General features: G+C 49.9%; 1 protein-coding gene across 2 annotated transcripts in view; it reads left to right on the forward strand.

Moving 5' to 3' along the window:
* SCAMP5 (secretory carrier membrane protein 5) overlaps positions 1–15352 on the forward strand; it is a 40968-nt gene extending 25616 nt beyond the window's left edge. For both annotated transcript variants that reach the window (XM_066342120.1, XM_066342121.1), the window contains exons 2-7: positions 6405–6446; positions 7246–7374; positions 10426–10582; positions 11793–11894; positions 12356–12473; positions 12748–15352. In XM_066342120.1, the coding sequence (XP_066198217.1) occupies positions 6440–6446; positions 7246–7374; positions 10426–10582; positions 11793–11894; positions 12356–12473; positions 12748–12942 (708 nt within the window). In that variant the 5' untranslated portion in view covers positions 6405–6439 and the 3' untranslated portion in view covers positions 12943–15352. The remainder of the gene's footprint in view (positions 1–6404; positions 6447–7245; positions 7375–10425; positions 10583–11792; positions 11895–12355; positions 12474–12747) is intronic.
* The last annotated feature ends 643 nt before the right edge of the window (positions 15353–15995 follow it).

Here is a 15995-nt window from a genome sequence, read left to right on the forward strand (position 1 = left end):
GCCTATTATATGGGTGAGACCACGTCTGATCCCCACGCAATAGCCCAGAATGACTAGTCCAAAACAACAGAAAAGCAAGAATTCAGAGGAAAGCTAGAATTCAGTATAGCAAAAGAGTTGCCTTACCTACCTCCTTGATTTCTCTGCCGAATTGTCCAAATTGTTGAATTTGGGAATTGGGAGGTGTCTGCCAAAGAACTGTTCGGACCCACAGGAAAATGAGGAGCCCTGAAAACGTCTCAGGTGGTGCCTCCTCGAGATTCCAGCAGGGCTGGGTAGCTCCCCAGAGAGACCAGCTGATTCGGGGTGTCTCTACCCAGTGACACAAAACACCGGATCCTGGAAGAGCCCCCATATGTTGTAAAGTACTGTACCCCAGATTCTGAAAAGTACCGTACCTCACTTCAGCGGGTTTATGTAGAGACACCAAGTCCAGATGAATTTTGAAAGGATTTATTAAATATGCCGGCCATATTTAATAAATATGGCCATATGGCTAACACGGGGCACTTGCAGACCCAAATCGTGCACGCCAAATACATCTCAGAGCCTGGTTATATACAGGTTGGGAGGGGGCATGACAGCATGACACAATCATTAACAAGATTATAACATTTGTCTAGGGGATTTACAGAAAATGTTAAAACTTTCAAGGTAATATAATCAAAGACATTCATAAACCTTTTAGTATCTATCTCTCTTCCTTTGCCTAGAGGTACACATTCATCTCAGGATTCCAGGAAGGGAGGAAGAGCCAAAATCAGTGTAGGGTGGTATGTAAATTTTGTCTCTTATTGAAAGGGAAAGGGAGTTCTTCAGATAACCTTAATCTTTTCAGAGAACTTAAAACCAAAGACCCTAGTCATCCTTGTAAGTCAGGAGACTGCTATATTCTTTTCCCTCCATTTTCTAAAGAAAGGACAGGACAGAAAGCCTGACTTCTCTTTAAAATGGCATTGCCAATTGTAAAGCCAGAAGCCAAGGCCAGGGCCACCATCAGAGCAGCCCAGCCCATGCAGGTTCGCACTGGATTCGGACAGTCGGTAAAGAAACAGCGGAGCCAAAATCTGATGGGCCATAGTCTTTAATTCTAGCTTGCACCCGGCGGGCAAGTAAAAATACACACTGGGCTCCAAATCCCATTCACATTCAGTGCTCACAAAGCCACTGACTTATCCGAGTTTCCTAGAATCAAGGTTTCTAGCTCACCAGACTTATTCACCTCTGTTCCCCATCTCCTTCCTTATCCCAGATACAAACTCTACACAAACTGGCATCTCACTCAGCACTCCACCATATTGGCTGCTTCTCCTGGCCTCCTCCACGTGGCCTTTCTCTGCTCTCCTCTGCTCTCTCTTCTAATGATAATCTCAGGAACCAAGAGCCCAAACTCTTGTTCCGCCCCCATTTTATATTGTAGCTTCACAACCTCTAATCCAATATACAAAATAGGGAAGTCTCCAATACAAAGTCACTTCTCTGAGGCATGATTGGATTGTACCGCCCCACATCAAAAAAGGGTGGGAAAGGCTTAATCCCAAAACCAAGCCCCAGGCTACAAGGATTCTCAACACACATTAATATCACCTGGGCGACGGCCTCCTCGTGGGCAGCGTAATCTTGGTAACAAAGTGAGCATAATACATTTTATCTGCCCAACACCAATACTAACTTTTACAGTTCTCTTGTCACACCTCTCCCTTCTCTCTCTTCTCCTTCCACTGCCATGGCTTGGTTGGAGCAAGTTGGCCCTGGACACTGAGGATGGCTCCATGGCCTCACCTCAGGTGCTAAAATAGCTCAGTTGCTGAGCAACAGAGCAATGGCCTCAGATGGGCAGAGCATCGCCCAGTAGGGGGCTTGTCGGGTGGATCCTGGTTGGAATACATGTGGGAATGTGTCTCTGCCTCCCCGCTTCTCACTTAAGAAAAAAAAAAACTCATCAGGCCTTGTGTGTGTTTCTCCTTTGGTGACCTAATAGGGACAGTGCTCTAACCATCTGAGCTGCCAGCCAGGGCGATGAATTTTCACAGAGCCAGCACCTGTGTGTAACCAGCACTAACACCATCAATTTGTTTTTTCTGTCTTTGAACATTCTAGAAATCTCTACCCAACCTTTTAATTTTTTTTAGATTTTATTTATTTTTAGAGAGAGAGGAGAGAGAGAAAGAGAGAAGGGAGGAGGAGCAGGAAACATCAACTCCCATATGTTCCTTGATCAAGCTGTAGCAGGAAGTGACCCAATGGAGAGTATCAGACACTCAAATAACTTAATCAGAGGAAAGACAATTTATTAAAAACCAGTGGAACAGGCGGGACTAAAAACTCCAAACACACATGCTTGCCAAAGTTGATTTTCTTACAAGTTATATACCTTTTACAGAATACAGGTTTTCATGCAAGGGGCTCATGATCCCTTTGTCTAGAGGTACAGGTCACTCTCATGACTCCAGGAGGGGAGGGTGAGTTTAGATAGGGTCAGAAAAGGGGAAGGAGTTTCAGACCACTGGTCTCAGCTATATACAAGTTCTATCTTCTTTGCTTTGTGTAGCAAGTGGCCCCAGGCAACCTTTCAGAGAACTATAGAAAGTAGTTATTCTATAACTGGCTGATTCAGTTACCCCTGCAGGTTTCTTTCCCTTGCATTCTTCTTGTTTCTTCCTCCTCAGGGAAGAGGGGTGGGGGGTCTGACTTCTTCCTTAAGGCAAGTGCTGGGTTTCCAACAGGTGACCTCAGCGTTCCAGGTCGATGCTTTATCCACTGCACCACCACAGGTCAGGCTCTACTCAAGTTTTAAATGTTGCATTGTCTTAGCCTTTCACATCATTTTCTGATTTTGATTGTGTGTATATCTCCACCAAAGTTACTGTTCTAGTGAGCTGATTGCTTATTTGCTTCATTGGCCTTCACTTAATGTTTGTCTCAGTGCTGGCCCCCAACCTAAACTCCCAACTGGAACATCTCCGGTGCCTACATGAGGAAGCCCTGTCTGGGGATCTTACAGCACCTGGGACTTGTCTTCTGATGGATCCTATGTCTTTTCTCATAGGTGCCTCCTGTGATGGGGTTGTCTGCTAACAGGTCCCTACCCCCAGTGTTTAAGCTGACTGGGAAGTCTTTTTTTTTTTTTTTTCCTGTATTTTTCTGAAGCCGGAAACGGGGAGAGACAGTCAGACAGACTCCCGCATGCGCCTGACTGGGATCCACCCGGCACGTCCACCAGGGGGCGACGCTCTGCCCCTCTGGGGCATCACTGTTGCGACCAGAGCCACTCTAGCGCCTGGGGCAGAGGCCGAGGAGCCATCCCCAGCGCCTGGGCCATCTTTGCTCCAGTGGAGCCTCGGCTGCGGGAGGGGAAGAGAGAGACAGAGAGGAAGGAGAGGGGGAGGGATGGAGAAGCAGATGGGCACCTCTCCTGTGTGCCCTGGCCAGGAATCGAACCCGGGACTCCTGCACTCCAGGCCAACGCTCTACCGCTGAGCCAACCGGCCAGGGCCTTTTTTTTTTTTTTTTTTACAGAGACAGAGAGTGAGTCAGAGAGGGATAGACAGGGACAGACAGACATGAACGGAGAGAGATGAGAAGCATCAATCATTAGTTTTTCATTGCGCGTTGCAACACCTTAGTTGTTCATTGATTGCTTTCTCATATGTGCCTTGACCGCGGGCCCTCAGCAGACTGAGTAACCCCTTGCTGGAGCCAGCAACCTTGGGTTCAAGCTGGTGGGCTTTTGCTCAAACCAGATGAGCCCGCGCTCAAGCTGGTGACCACGGGGTCTCGAACCTGGGTCCTCTGCATCCCAGTCTGACGCTCTATCCACTGCGCCACTGCCTGGTCAGGCTGGGAAGTCTTCTTGATGGCCTCCCTGCCCCATTCCCACATCCACCTCAGGGCCCCTTCAAGCTTACTCCTAAGGATGTAAAGCCAGTAGCCACGGCCACCATCACAGCCTCCTGGCCCATGCAGGTTCACATTTGATTCGGACAGTCAGTGTAAAGCCAGGAGCCACAGCCAGGGCCACTATCACAGCAGCCGCCTGGCCCATGCAGGTTCGCATTGGATTCGGACAGTCGGTAAAGAAACAACGGAGCCAAAAACTGGTGGGCCATAGTCTTTCATTCTAGCTTGCACCCGGCGGGCAAGTAAAAACACACACTGGGCTCCAAAACCCAATCACATTCAGTGCTCACAAAGCTACTGATTTATCTGAGTTTCCTAGAATCAAAGGTTTCTAGCTCACCAGACTTATTCTCCTCAGTTCCCCATCTCCTTCCTTCTCCAGCGTCAAACTGCACAAACTGGCATCTCACTCAGCACTCCGCCATCTTGGCTGCTTCTCCTGGCCACATGGCCTCTTTCTGCTCTCTGTTCTGCTCCCTCCACTCTCTTATGCTAGTCATCCCAGGAACCAAGAGCACAAACTCCCGCTCCGTCCTCATTTTATAGTGTAGAAATCCAAACCCTTAATCCAATATACAAAATAGGGAAGTCTCTAATACAAAGTCACTTTCTGAGGCATGATTGGATTGTACCACCCCACATCAAAAAGGGTAGGAAAGGCTTAATCCCAAAACCAAGCCCCAGGCTACAAGGATTCTGCCTGCCTTTAGCCCACCCCAACACACATTAATATCACCTGGGCGACGGCCTCCTCGTGTTATCTTTAACAAAGTGAGCATAATACATTTTATCTGCCCAACAGTCGGTAATGAAACAACGGAGCCAAAAACTGATGGGTCATCAGCTTTAATCCTAGCTTGCACCCAGTGAGCAAGAAATACACACAGTGGGAAAACACTTCCCTTTCCATTTAGGGCTCCCAAAGCCACTGACTTATCTGAGTTTTCTAGAATCAAAGATTTCTACCTCACCAGTCTGTCACCTCTGTTCCCCATCTCCTTCTCTCTGCACAAACTGCACAAACTGGCTTCTTATTCAGCACTCCACCATCTTGGCTGCTTCTCCTGGCCTCCTCCACGTGGCCTTTCTCTGCTCTCCTCTCTAATGCTAATCTTAGGAACCAAGAAAGAGCAAGCTCCCGGTCTGCCCCACTTAACTAAAACCTTTAATCCAATATACAAACAAGGAAGTCTCTGATACAAAGTCACTTATCTGAGGTATAATGGGATTCCTCATGAGAGTGCACCACCCCACATCAAAAAGGGTGGGAAAGGCTTAGTCCTAAAACCAAGCCCCAGGCTACAAGGATCCTGCCTGCCCCCAACACACATTAATATAATCACGCCCATCCCAAGCAAGAAAGGAAACCAATACCATCACCTGTGTGACGGGCTTCCATGTGGGCAGCACCATCTTTAACAAAGTGAGCATAGTATATTTTATCTGCCCAAAAAAGGGCCTCAAGCGTCACTTTTTGCCTACCTCCCTTCTCCAGCCTCATACTCCTGCTCTTTCCTTGTCTGCACTCTGCTTTGGCCACGGGGTTTTCTTTCCCGTATTCAGTGGCACAATGGATAGAGTTTCGAACCTGCACCTGAGCTCAGGCTCATCTGGCATGAGCTTTGTATCATCAACATGATTATAACGTCATTGACTTGAACAAGGGATCACTGGCTCGGCTGGAGCCCCTGGTCAAGCACGTATTAGAAGCAATCAATGAACAATTAAAAGTAATGCAACTACGAGTCAGTGCTTCTCATCTCTCTCCTGTCCTGTTTCTCTCTCTCTCAAGGAAAAAAAAAAGTGAGTTTCCTCCCTGCATCAGGGTTTCTGCAAGCTTTCCCGTCTGCCAAGAAGGCTGCCCTGCCCTGGGCAACTCTTTTGTGTCCTTCAGGTCCCATCTTACATCTTATATTGAATTTTTGTGACTTCCCAGACTAGGTTAGAGTACCTTGACACATTCTGTGTATGTTGTCATAGCAGCCCCCTTCCCTTTTATGTGATTCACTGCAAAGATTACTGACTGTTGTGTGCAGAGGGCAAGACCACAACTTTCTTGTTCATGCTATCTCCCCAGTGCCCAGCAGATTATAAATCCCCAGTAAGTGAATGACTGAAGGCAAAGGAGGGAGGTAAAGAGGGGAGCCCAGTCTGTGACTGAGGCCAGGGCTCTGCCAAATTCAAGATCAAGGAACTTCCCTCTGTCACTTGCCTTTCCCTGCATGGGTCCCCAACTAGGTTTTTCGTGCCCACCCTTGGATAGAGATTTATGTGGTTCGAATTTGGGCCTTGAGGCCTTGAGGCAAAGGGTGGGACTGCCCGGAAGGAGGTGGCTGGTGAATGGTGGCTCTGTGAGTGGGGAGATGACTTCACTGGGCTCATCCCACTGTGAGAGTGTGAGCAGGGTCCTGCCCTGGGGAGTCCCACCCTACCTGGGCTGACAGAGGGTCCTGGTTAGAATGGGCCATGGTTCTCATCCTTCTCTGGCTTTTCTTCCCTTCCAGTTCAGGACAAAGAGGCTGGACCAGCCGCTGCCATCATGGCGGGTAAGGAGAAGGGGGGTCATGCAGGTGGGACAGGTAGGTGAGCATAGGATGGGTGGGCCTCCTCCTAGTTCCTTTCTCCCCCCTCCTAGTTCCTTTCTCCCCCCTCCCTAGTGTTTAGAGGTCAGGTTCTTTCTGGCCTCATGTCCCCAGGTTTCCCCTGGCCCCCCAATGAGGCCTGTCTATCCAAGACCCTGCATATGACACTGTCTAGTCCTCTGTCAGACCTCTGATATTGGGGACCGAGCATCCTGATGCCCTGGTCTTATTGGCCATTAGACTGATGAGCGGCATGGGTGGCATAGTCCTTGCCCCCTCTGTCACCATTGCTCTCTAATACTCTGAAACCTTTTCTTCTCATTTCTGAGTTGCCTGGTTTCCAAAGCCTTAGGTGCTGGCTCAACCCTCATCCCACTGGATAAACTAAGGTCTGGAGAGGGGTGGTGACTTACCCAAGAGCAGAATGTTGGAGTTGAGGCTGGAGCCCCCATTTCCAGACTAACTCATTTTGTTTATTCTGCCTGGCACAGGCTCCCTGCTGAGGAGGGTGCTGCACCCCTGATGAACAGCATGTACTGTTTTTCTTCTGAGGGACAGTGACACTGCTATAGGGCCTTTGGTTACTTTGGGAACCTCACTCAGCCCGAGGAAGCAGGGATGGTTGGGTAGGGATAGCAGAGCGGCCTATGGCCACAGGAGCTGACAGGGCAGCCGAGGCTAGGGAAAGAATGATGATACCAGATTGTCAGGGGGCAGGGAGGGGGACATTCAAGGTGATGCCATGTGATGTCCTTACCCACAGAGAAAGTAAACAACTTCCCACCACTGCCCAAATTCATCCCGCTGAAGCCCTGTTTCTACCAAGACTTCGAGGCAGACATCCCTCCCCAGCATCTCAGCATGACCAAGCGTCTCTACTACCTCTGGATGTGTGAGTGCTATGGGTGGGGGAGTGGGTGGGGTGGGGGCATCTGGGGTGGGGTGCCTGTGAGCTGGCCGTCCTCAGCTACACTTGCAGCATCTGCATGAGCCAATGAGCCTTTCCTCACCTGACTCCCAAAAGGCTCTTCTCCTGGATTGACTCTACAGCTGGGTCTTGGTTTTCCTCCATCCTTCATCTCAGCCTCTCCTTCTCCCAACCCCTGTCTCCCATTCACAGACCCTTGGGATAAGATATTCTGTCTCTTGCTTTCCCTTTTCTTTCCTACTGGAGTACTTTTCTAGGGAGTCTCAGGGTTCTGGATCTCAAGGTCTTATTTTTCTAAGAAAAGAGCATTTAACTGAGAGGTAGGAGGTATGAGATCAAGTCAGGCTGGTAGCTCTGCTTCCCCAGCAGCAGGTTCCTTATCTGTAGAAAGAGGATGTTGGCCAAGTGATCACTGGTACCACACAGAGCTCTGGTCAGTGCTTCTAAGAGTCTAGAGTTCCAACGTTCTAAGATGTTGAGGTCAAGCATTTACCATTCCTAGTTTCTGATGGTCTGTGGCAGGTTGGTGGAAAAGATGTCATCTTAAGGGTTGTGCCTAGGCTAGTCATAGGTACCTCTTAAGTATGTGCAAGGAGAGGAGTCTGGCTGTCCTCTGCTGAGGCACCAGCCCCAAGGAACGCCAGACACCTTAGCTAGGGTCTGCCACAAAGAATGTTGCTTTGAGTCAGGCCTGCACTTAGCTGCTTACTTGGGGAGATGACTGATTATGCCAGGAAGGTGGCAAAGAGTGCTGTCTTTGTAGCAGGTTCTTCATGGAATGGTAGAAAGAGTATGGGGACAAACTCAGTTTCAAGTCCTGGCTTGGCTTTTGGGTGGTCACAGGGTGTTTTTCCCTATGTAATATGAGGAGGGAGGGAATGGGGCCAGTGTGGAAACTACAGATGTTGGAAGAGCGTGAGTAGGTTGTCTCTGATGGCTTTAATTTTTTTCCCCATCAAAATGTGGTGTAGGACTGGGGATAGGAGCTTTGAAGACACTGGGATTAGAATGAGAGCACATTTGTTGACAGAAGGTGAGGACACTAGCCAAAGAAATGTGAACCCCCTAAGTTATCTGGGCCATGCACAGGGTCCATCAAAGATTGGCTGACATGAATTTACTGTCCTGCCAGGCCTCTGGGGTGGGGAGTCACCTTTTCTCCTAGTGATACTCAGCTCAGGTCCAGGTGGCAGTCGTATCAGTCCAGGCTGAGTGTGATCAGAAGACAGGGCAGGGGAAGGAATGAGAAGGTGAGTGTACCCTGACCTGTGGTGGTGCAGTGGATAAAGCATTGACCTGGAATGCTGAGGTTGCTGGTTACAAACCCTGGGCTTGCCTGGTCGAGCAAGGCACATGACAACAAGCAATCAATGAACAACTATATATGAGTTGATACTTCTCATTCCTCCCTCTTCTCTCTGTAAAATGAATAAATAAAATCTTTTTAAAAAATGAGTGTAGTGAAGTATGGTACCTAAGCTAGATAAAGAAGTGGAGATAGAAAACAGTTGATGGCTAGAGAGGCAGTGTGGCCATGTTAATGGATGTCAGTTCTAAGGAGGTAGTAGAATAAACAGTAGAGGCAACTATGTAGATAGTAGAATAAACAGTAGAGGCAACTATGTAGATCCACTGAGCTGGAGAGAGGTGGGACTAGGGAGAGAAGCATAAACCAATATAAAAATAGGTTAAATGTCTAGTTTATGCAAAGAGCCAATAAAGTCAATAAGAAGATCAAGGTTCTGGGGGTGGCCAACAGGAATGGAGGAGATGCACAGGAAGAAACGCTGTTTCTCACAGGAGGGGCCTTGAGACAGTGGTACCTGCTCAGAAGGCAACATTGGCAGGGCAGACTGTGGGAGCATTCCTCCTGACCCTGGGCTCTGGGAACCCTGCCCCTGAGAAGATCTCATTCAGGAACTGGATTGAAGGGCTATAAATATCTTCCTAAGTCCTCTCTAGGTGTCTGCCAGATGCTTCACTCCCAAGGAAATGTATATAACCTTTGAGATGCTTCAGGGTGCTCTTCGGAAGCCAGTACTATAGATGCCTGGGATGTTTGAGCCTAAGATTGAGCCCACCTTCCTCTCTTTATTCAACTGGGCGTTGTGGAGCTTTATTTAAAGGGATTCAGCCTAATGTTAAAAACCTAGGTGTGTGTGTTAGTGCCAGCCCCAGTGGAGGAAGGAGTCTTTAAGGTCCCTGCCGCCTGATTCACTGATACTGTGATTCTGAGGTTCAGCTAGATTATGTGGGCACAGAGGAGGGGGAGCCTGGGTCTTGCTCTCGGGGAGCTTCTAGTCTGGTTGATGGGCTAGAATTTGTACTTTGAGGAACCATGAGAGCAGCTCAGGCCTGCAGGAGCTCAAAGGGAAGGGAGATAAATAAGGCTGCAGTAGTGAAGGAAGGCTTCTTGGAGGAGGTGGCATGATAGTTGTGTAAGAAATAGATTGGATAAAGACAGATCCCAGCCACCACGACCTGCCCTATTTAAGTGCAAGGCAGATAGTACAATAGCTTGAAGAGATGTGTCCACAAGGCGTTTTCTTTTTCTTTTTTCCTTCCTTTCTTTTTTTAAAATTTTTTAAATTTTGTGTCCCCCTCCTTACAAAGGTGGGTGTCCTGTGCCTTGGCCTTGGTGATTGCCATGGGTCTGGCAGGCAGGTGTTAAGGTCATTCTTATAAGGAGAAGAGCATTTCTACTACTACCTGGGGGCTTCAGGGCCCTTCAGTGGGGCTTGCTGGGCTGGGACTCTGGATTTCTGCTCTGGAGGCTCTTTGTTCTCTGGGTTTTTTAGATCCCCAGGAGTGGGTGTGGGGAGTGGGTTGGTCTGAGCTCTCAGCTTTCTTTCTTACAGTCTGTACTCGTGTGTGTGTGTATTCACTGATGTGCGTATGGGTGTGAATGTGTATAAATGTGGTTTGTATGTATGTTTGTGTGTGTCTACATCTCTCTGCTTGCGCTGTTTGCATGTGATGGGTTGTGTGTTGAGTTATGGGTGTGTACCTGTGCAGTGAACAGCGTCACGCTGGCCGTGAACCTGGTGGGCTGTCTCGCATGGCTGATCGGAGGTGGGGGAGCCACCAACTTTGGCCTCGCCTTTCTCTGGCTCATCCTCTTCACACCCTGCTCCTACGTCTGCTGGTTTCGGCCCATTTACAAGGCCTTCAAGTAAGTGGTTGGTGCTGACCCTGGCTCCTAACCCTTCCTCTTTGCTCATTCCCCCCATCTCTTCTCTACATAGTTTCTCACTTTTTCTTTTTTTTTTCCCATGTCCCAAACTTACTTTCCCTTGTTCACCCTTAGCTCATACTGCCAGATAGGATTTGGGCTTCCTGAGAGTTCTAGGCTAGGGTGAGGGGCTGGGAGTCAGAGCCTTCTTTCCAGTTCTTTTCTTCCTTCTTTCCTTCCCCTTCCCCTTCCCCTTCCCCTTCCCCTTCCTTCCTCCCTCCCTCCCTTCCTCCTTTCTTCCTCCTTCCTTTTCCTCTAGCCTTGGGTGTGGGCAACATAGAGTAGACACCAGGCCTATTTTAGTTTTGTCTTCTCCAGTCAACTGCATGTTAAAATTTTTCCAATGGGGCCACTGTCTTGGTGGAGATGCCCATCCTGTACCCATGGGGCTAGCTAATTTGGTGCCAAGTAGACCATCTATCCATGTACCAATGGAACCAGCCAGCCATATACCACTACCACTGTTTGTGTGCTAATGAGGTCTCCCAACTCTGCCAAAGGGACTGACCATCCATGTATCAGTGGGGCTAGCTTTCTTGGTGCCAGTGGGTGTGTACTTTGTATCAAATTAGATTTTCAGTCTTTGTGCCAATTGGACTATTCATCCATGTATCAACAAGGCTATCTGTCTTGGTGCCAGTGGTGTATCCATGGTGTTTCAAATGTCTTTGCCAACTGGATCATCCATCTATATGCCAATTAAGTTGCTCTCTTGGTGCCAATAGGTTGTCCATTCTAGGACCAATGGAACTTTCTATCTCTAAGCATATGGGACCATCCATCCATATTCCAGTAGAGCTAACTGTCTTGGTGCCAATGGAATTGTCCATCCCCTTAACAATGGGGTTGTTTATTCTAGCCACAATGGGTCCACCAGTGGGGCCAACCATGCATGTACCAGTGGATGGTTCATTCTGAAGAAATGTCTTCCTCCTGTAATATACACATTACAGAGGCCTTGGTGATTGCCACGGTAGAATCCTGCAAAGATCCATGGGTAAACACTCTCCCATTTTGGCCTCTCAGTTAGGCCTTTGACTGTCTTTCGTCCATTGTGTACTCACTTAAACTTGGAAAGGCTTGGGGGCCTTGAAGGCAGGAAATTCCTGGCTCTCTGCCCAGGTGATGCGAGCCATCTCTTCTGTTACAGGACTGACAGCTCCTTCAGCTTCATGGCATTCTTCTTCACCTTCATGGCCCAGATGGTCATCAGCATCATCCAGGCTGTGGGTATCCCAGGCTGGGGCGTCTGGTAAGAGACTGAGGTATCTGGGACTTACCCAGGGCTGGCATGGGTGGCACTTTGGCTATGTCTTTTGCTTACCTCCGTGTGCTAAGCTGCCTAGCCTGTGAGGACACCAGGAATTATAGGAAGTGTGAGAGGATTCAGGCTAGTATAGTAGAAACAGTCACAGCACCAGTGGAGAAGGAGAATCTTACAGTGGTATCTGGGGGCTGAGGGGTATCAAGAATCATGGGAAAACCTGAGTGAAGGAAGTTTTATATCTGAGGAGCTTGTCTCCTAAGCCATGGGGAGGGTTTTTCCTGACCACTAATACAGACCCTTTGGGTATCAGAAATGGTCCCTTTGCATCCAAAGATATGGTCCCTCCATGTGACACTGATATGGTCCCTTGCTCTAGTATCTGGTGGGGTGGCTCCTGGGTAGCCCTTACCATGCTGGGCAGCCCCACAGCTGGCCTCTTCCTGCAGCGGCTGGATTGCCACCATCTCTTTCTTTGGAACAAATGTTGGCTCAGCAGTGGTGATGCTCATTCCCACCATCATGTTCACAGTCGTGGCTGTTTTTTCCTTCATCGCCCTCAGCATGGTATGTGGTTACCTCAAGGGTAAGAGGGTGGCTTTGGAAAGGGGCGGAAAGGGGCTGTGATCTGTAACAGCCTATCTTCCAAAGGACAGGAGGACCTAGAGGTCTTCCTAGGGGCTCACTGTGGAATGTCTTGGTGGATTTTGCCCCTGATGCGCAGAGTATGGGTGGGAGAGAGGGCTGACTTCTACAGTAAGTTGTCTCTGGCTTCCATGTTCTTTTTGGATGGCCTGCCTCTTCCCTTTGATTAACCTTTCCTGTGCTCCTCCTCCTACAGGTTCATAAATTCTACCGGGGCAGTGGGGGGAGCTTCAGCAAAGCTCAGGAGGAGTGGACCACGGGAGCATGGAAGAACCCGCACATGCAGCAAGCAGCCCAGAATGCAGCTGTGGGGGCGGCCCAGGGTGCCATGAATCAGCCTCAGACTCAATATTCTGCCACCCCCAACTACACATACTCCAATGAGATGTGAGCCATCTGAGCCTACTGGAAGACAGGGCTGGGAGCTGGGGGCTCAAGCCACATAATTGTGGTGGTGACCAAGCAGGATTCCTACTTCCCTTCTCTCCTCCCCTTCTCCTTTTCTCCTCTCCTCTTTGTACAAAGAATTATATATATCTTCTCTGCCCCTTTGGATTTTGCTCTGAGTATCCCAAGAACTATGGGCTGCACATGGAGCTGTCCCATGTGGTAGTAGCTGTGTCCACGTCCCTCGTGAAGTAATGTGCAGTGGAAGTCTCTGTTGTTGTGGTGCTAGATACATGTTTAGAACTAAACCAGCTCCCACCTTCCACCAGGCTACTCCCTCTAACTTTGGCCCAAGGACGCTTCATGGACCAGGGGGCATAACAGAGAGAGCCTTGCCCCCTCCCCAGGCTTATGAGCTGAAACTGTTTCCACTTTTGGTCTTATTGAGAAGCAACACTATGTATTTAACGCTCATGGTGGTGGCGTGGTGGCGGTGATTGTGGATGGGAGGGTGGAGACATGCAGGGAATCTTTACTTGCTCCTTCTGATTTGGGTCTCCTCCCGCTCAACCTCCTCCCCTCCTTTTGTCCTACTGCCTCGTTCCCTGTGGTATCTTCTCTTGCCCAGGGTTTCTCTCTTCCCCTTGTGGCTTTTCTTTGTTTTCCCCAAGGTTGAGTGTCCCAGTTGTATCTCCTCCTGAAACTGAGCCCAGTCCCAAATCAAGGAGGCAGAGAGAGGAGCTGAGCCTTGTCCCGATGTGGGAGGGCACACAGAGCTGCTCCCAGCACCTGACTCCCAGGGAACGGTGAGGCAGACTCATTTCCCTGCCTCTCAGAGTGTGGCAGGCTCCTCTTTTCCCTGTCCTGCTTCCTCTCCTTCTCTTCCCAGATTCCCCTCGAGTCCCTCTGTCTATGTTCCTCCCCAAACCCCCAGCTGCTGTAGCCCTAACCTGCCTTCCCTGAAGAGCTGGGTGGTGTCCAAACAAAGGTGCAGCTGGAACCGAGAATATGTAAATAATTACCGGTTTCTGGGTGAGGCCTGGCTGGCTCAAGCCTGCTGGAAGGTACTCAGTGTCTCTGAATGACTGACCATTGGATTGTTGGCAGCAGTAGCTTTGTTGTGTGGGTCTGGTAGAAGGGATAGGCTCCGAGGGCCAGGCCTGAAGGGAGGATCAGAGGAGATGGCTGGCAGGGCCCAGTGAGATGGGTTCATGACTCCCCCATGCCAGCTTGCTTTTGGTCACAGGCCACTTCTGGGTGCTTGAATTCAGGACCCAGGAGGAAGCACAGGCCCAATCTTATCTGCAGGAGCAGTGGCTGGGCCGGGCTTTCAGGTTAGTAATGGTGTGAAGGGCTTTTATTTTTTTTTCAAATCAAGATAACTTGTTCCCTTCTGCCTGTGACCTTGGTTCTTGGCCCCTCCTCAACCTCCCGGAACTCTTTTCCCTTCTGGACAATGATTTCAGGCCTGTGGTGCTGTTATGTTCCAAGCATTATGAGAATGTTGCTGGTAAACACCCTGGCTCTCTGAGGCCTGGAGGGGAGTGGATTCTCATTCAAGGAGCAGTTACTCATTTCCCATTCTCTCTTCTCCTGGGTATTTGGCCTGAAAAAGCAAGTCCTGCTTGGCAACTGTAGGCTGGCTCCAGCTTGGAACCTAGCACCTGAGCTTTCAGGTACGCTCCTGAGCTTTGAGCTCCAAGTACTTCATTTTTCTGTAAGGGGAGCCAGGGCCTCTGCAGTGTTCTCTTCCTAATGGTCCCTTAGGCTTGGAGCCAGAGTGTGATTGGCTCTCTCCTCTACTACCTTCTCTCTGGAAAGCATTCATCACAGTCCCTAGTACACCAAGTCTGGGTTCTTCCTCCCTGTCCTCTTCCCCTAGCCCAGACTTCTGACTCTTTCTCTTAGTCTCCCTGGTAGCTCCTGGAGGCCTGTGGTCCAGCTGCCAGCCTGGAATCTGTGGCCTGCTAGTTACCACCTGTAGCCCATTTCTTTCCCTACCTGCCTTGCCTTTGTCCTGGCTCAGACCTGTGTGGTGGTGCCCTGCTCCTGCCCCTGCCCTTGGGAAGGCCTGCTACTTGTGTGTGGCCAAGCTTCCCAGGCCCTGGGAGGCTTCATCTCCAGGCAACTATGCACTTTCCTGGTGAAGGGACCAGTATGAGAAGAGGGCAGTGGGGCACATTCATCTCTGCTGGATGGTCATGGGGGTGGGACAGAGAAAAGTCCAGGTCAGTTCTGGGAGTCCTCAGGTTTGCATCCAGCCAGTGACCTGCTTGTATATTCTGCGGGTGCCCGTGGCTCCTCATTTCTGGGAGACATAGACCCTTCTCCGTCTGGCAGTTGACCTGCCTGAGCCAGTGTCTGTCTTTGGTAACGAGTGAACCATAATAAAGGGGAACATTTGACCCTGTATAGCCTGCTGCCTCACGTGTCTTCTCTGGGCCTCTGTGCAGCGTCACCACCGGGTGTGGAGGTGGGGTGGGTCTGCTGCCTGACTTTCCTAGGGTCCCAGGTTACCTCTGTGTGGCTCTTTTTTGAGGCAGCCTTCAGGAGGCCTTGAAATAGCCTCAGAGGCCCTCCTGCTGGTTAGGAGGAGTTCTAAGTTCCACAGAAGAGGTGGAAGGCTGCATTAGTGGGTGTGGTGGTTTGTACCAGACGATCCCCGCTGATGAGGGCAGGGAAGAGCAGAGAGGGCCCCACTCAAGTGTCCTGAGGGCCTACTCAAGGGTTACCAGGGCCCGCGGGGGCTGGAGAATGCAGAAGGCTGAAGGGCACCGGTCCTGCTGCCCACGCTATGCCCTCCATCTGCACTGTTGCGTGGGCACTCTAAGCTGCTGCTCATCTTTCGCGACTCACCCCGAGTGCCGCCTCCGAGTGCTTCCCTGCCTCTAGGGCATTACGCCTCTACCTCCTCCTGGAGTACCATTTTCTGTGTCCCTGCTTTTCTCAAGGGCAGGAATCCGTGTGATGCATCTCCATACCCCCTGCACTTAAAGCACAGAAGAGGCTCATTAAATACCCTGGGATGAACAGTGTATATATCGGGTGGGGGTGTGG

The sequence above is a fragment of the Saccopteryx leptura genome, chromosome 6 (assembly GCF_036850995.1).
Source record: "Saccopteryx leptura isolate mSacLep1 chromosome 6, mSacLep1_pri_phased_curated, whole genome shotgun sequence".
NCBI classification, from domain to species: Eukaryota; Metazoa; Chordata; class Mammalia; order Chiroptera; family Emballonuridae; genus Saccopteryx; species Saccopteryx leptura.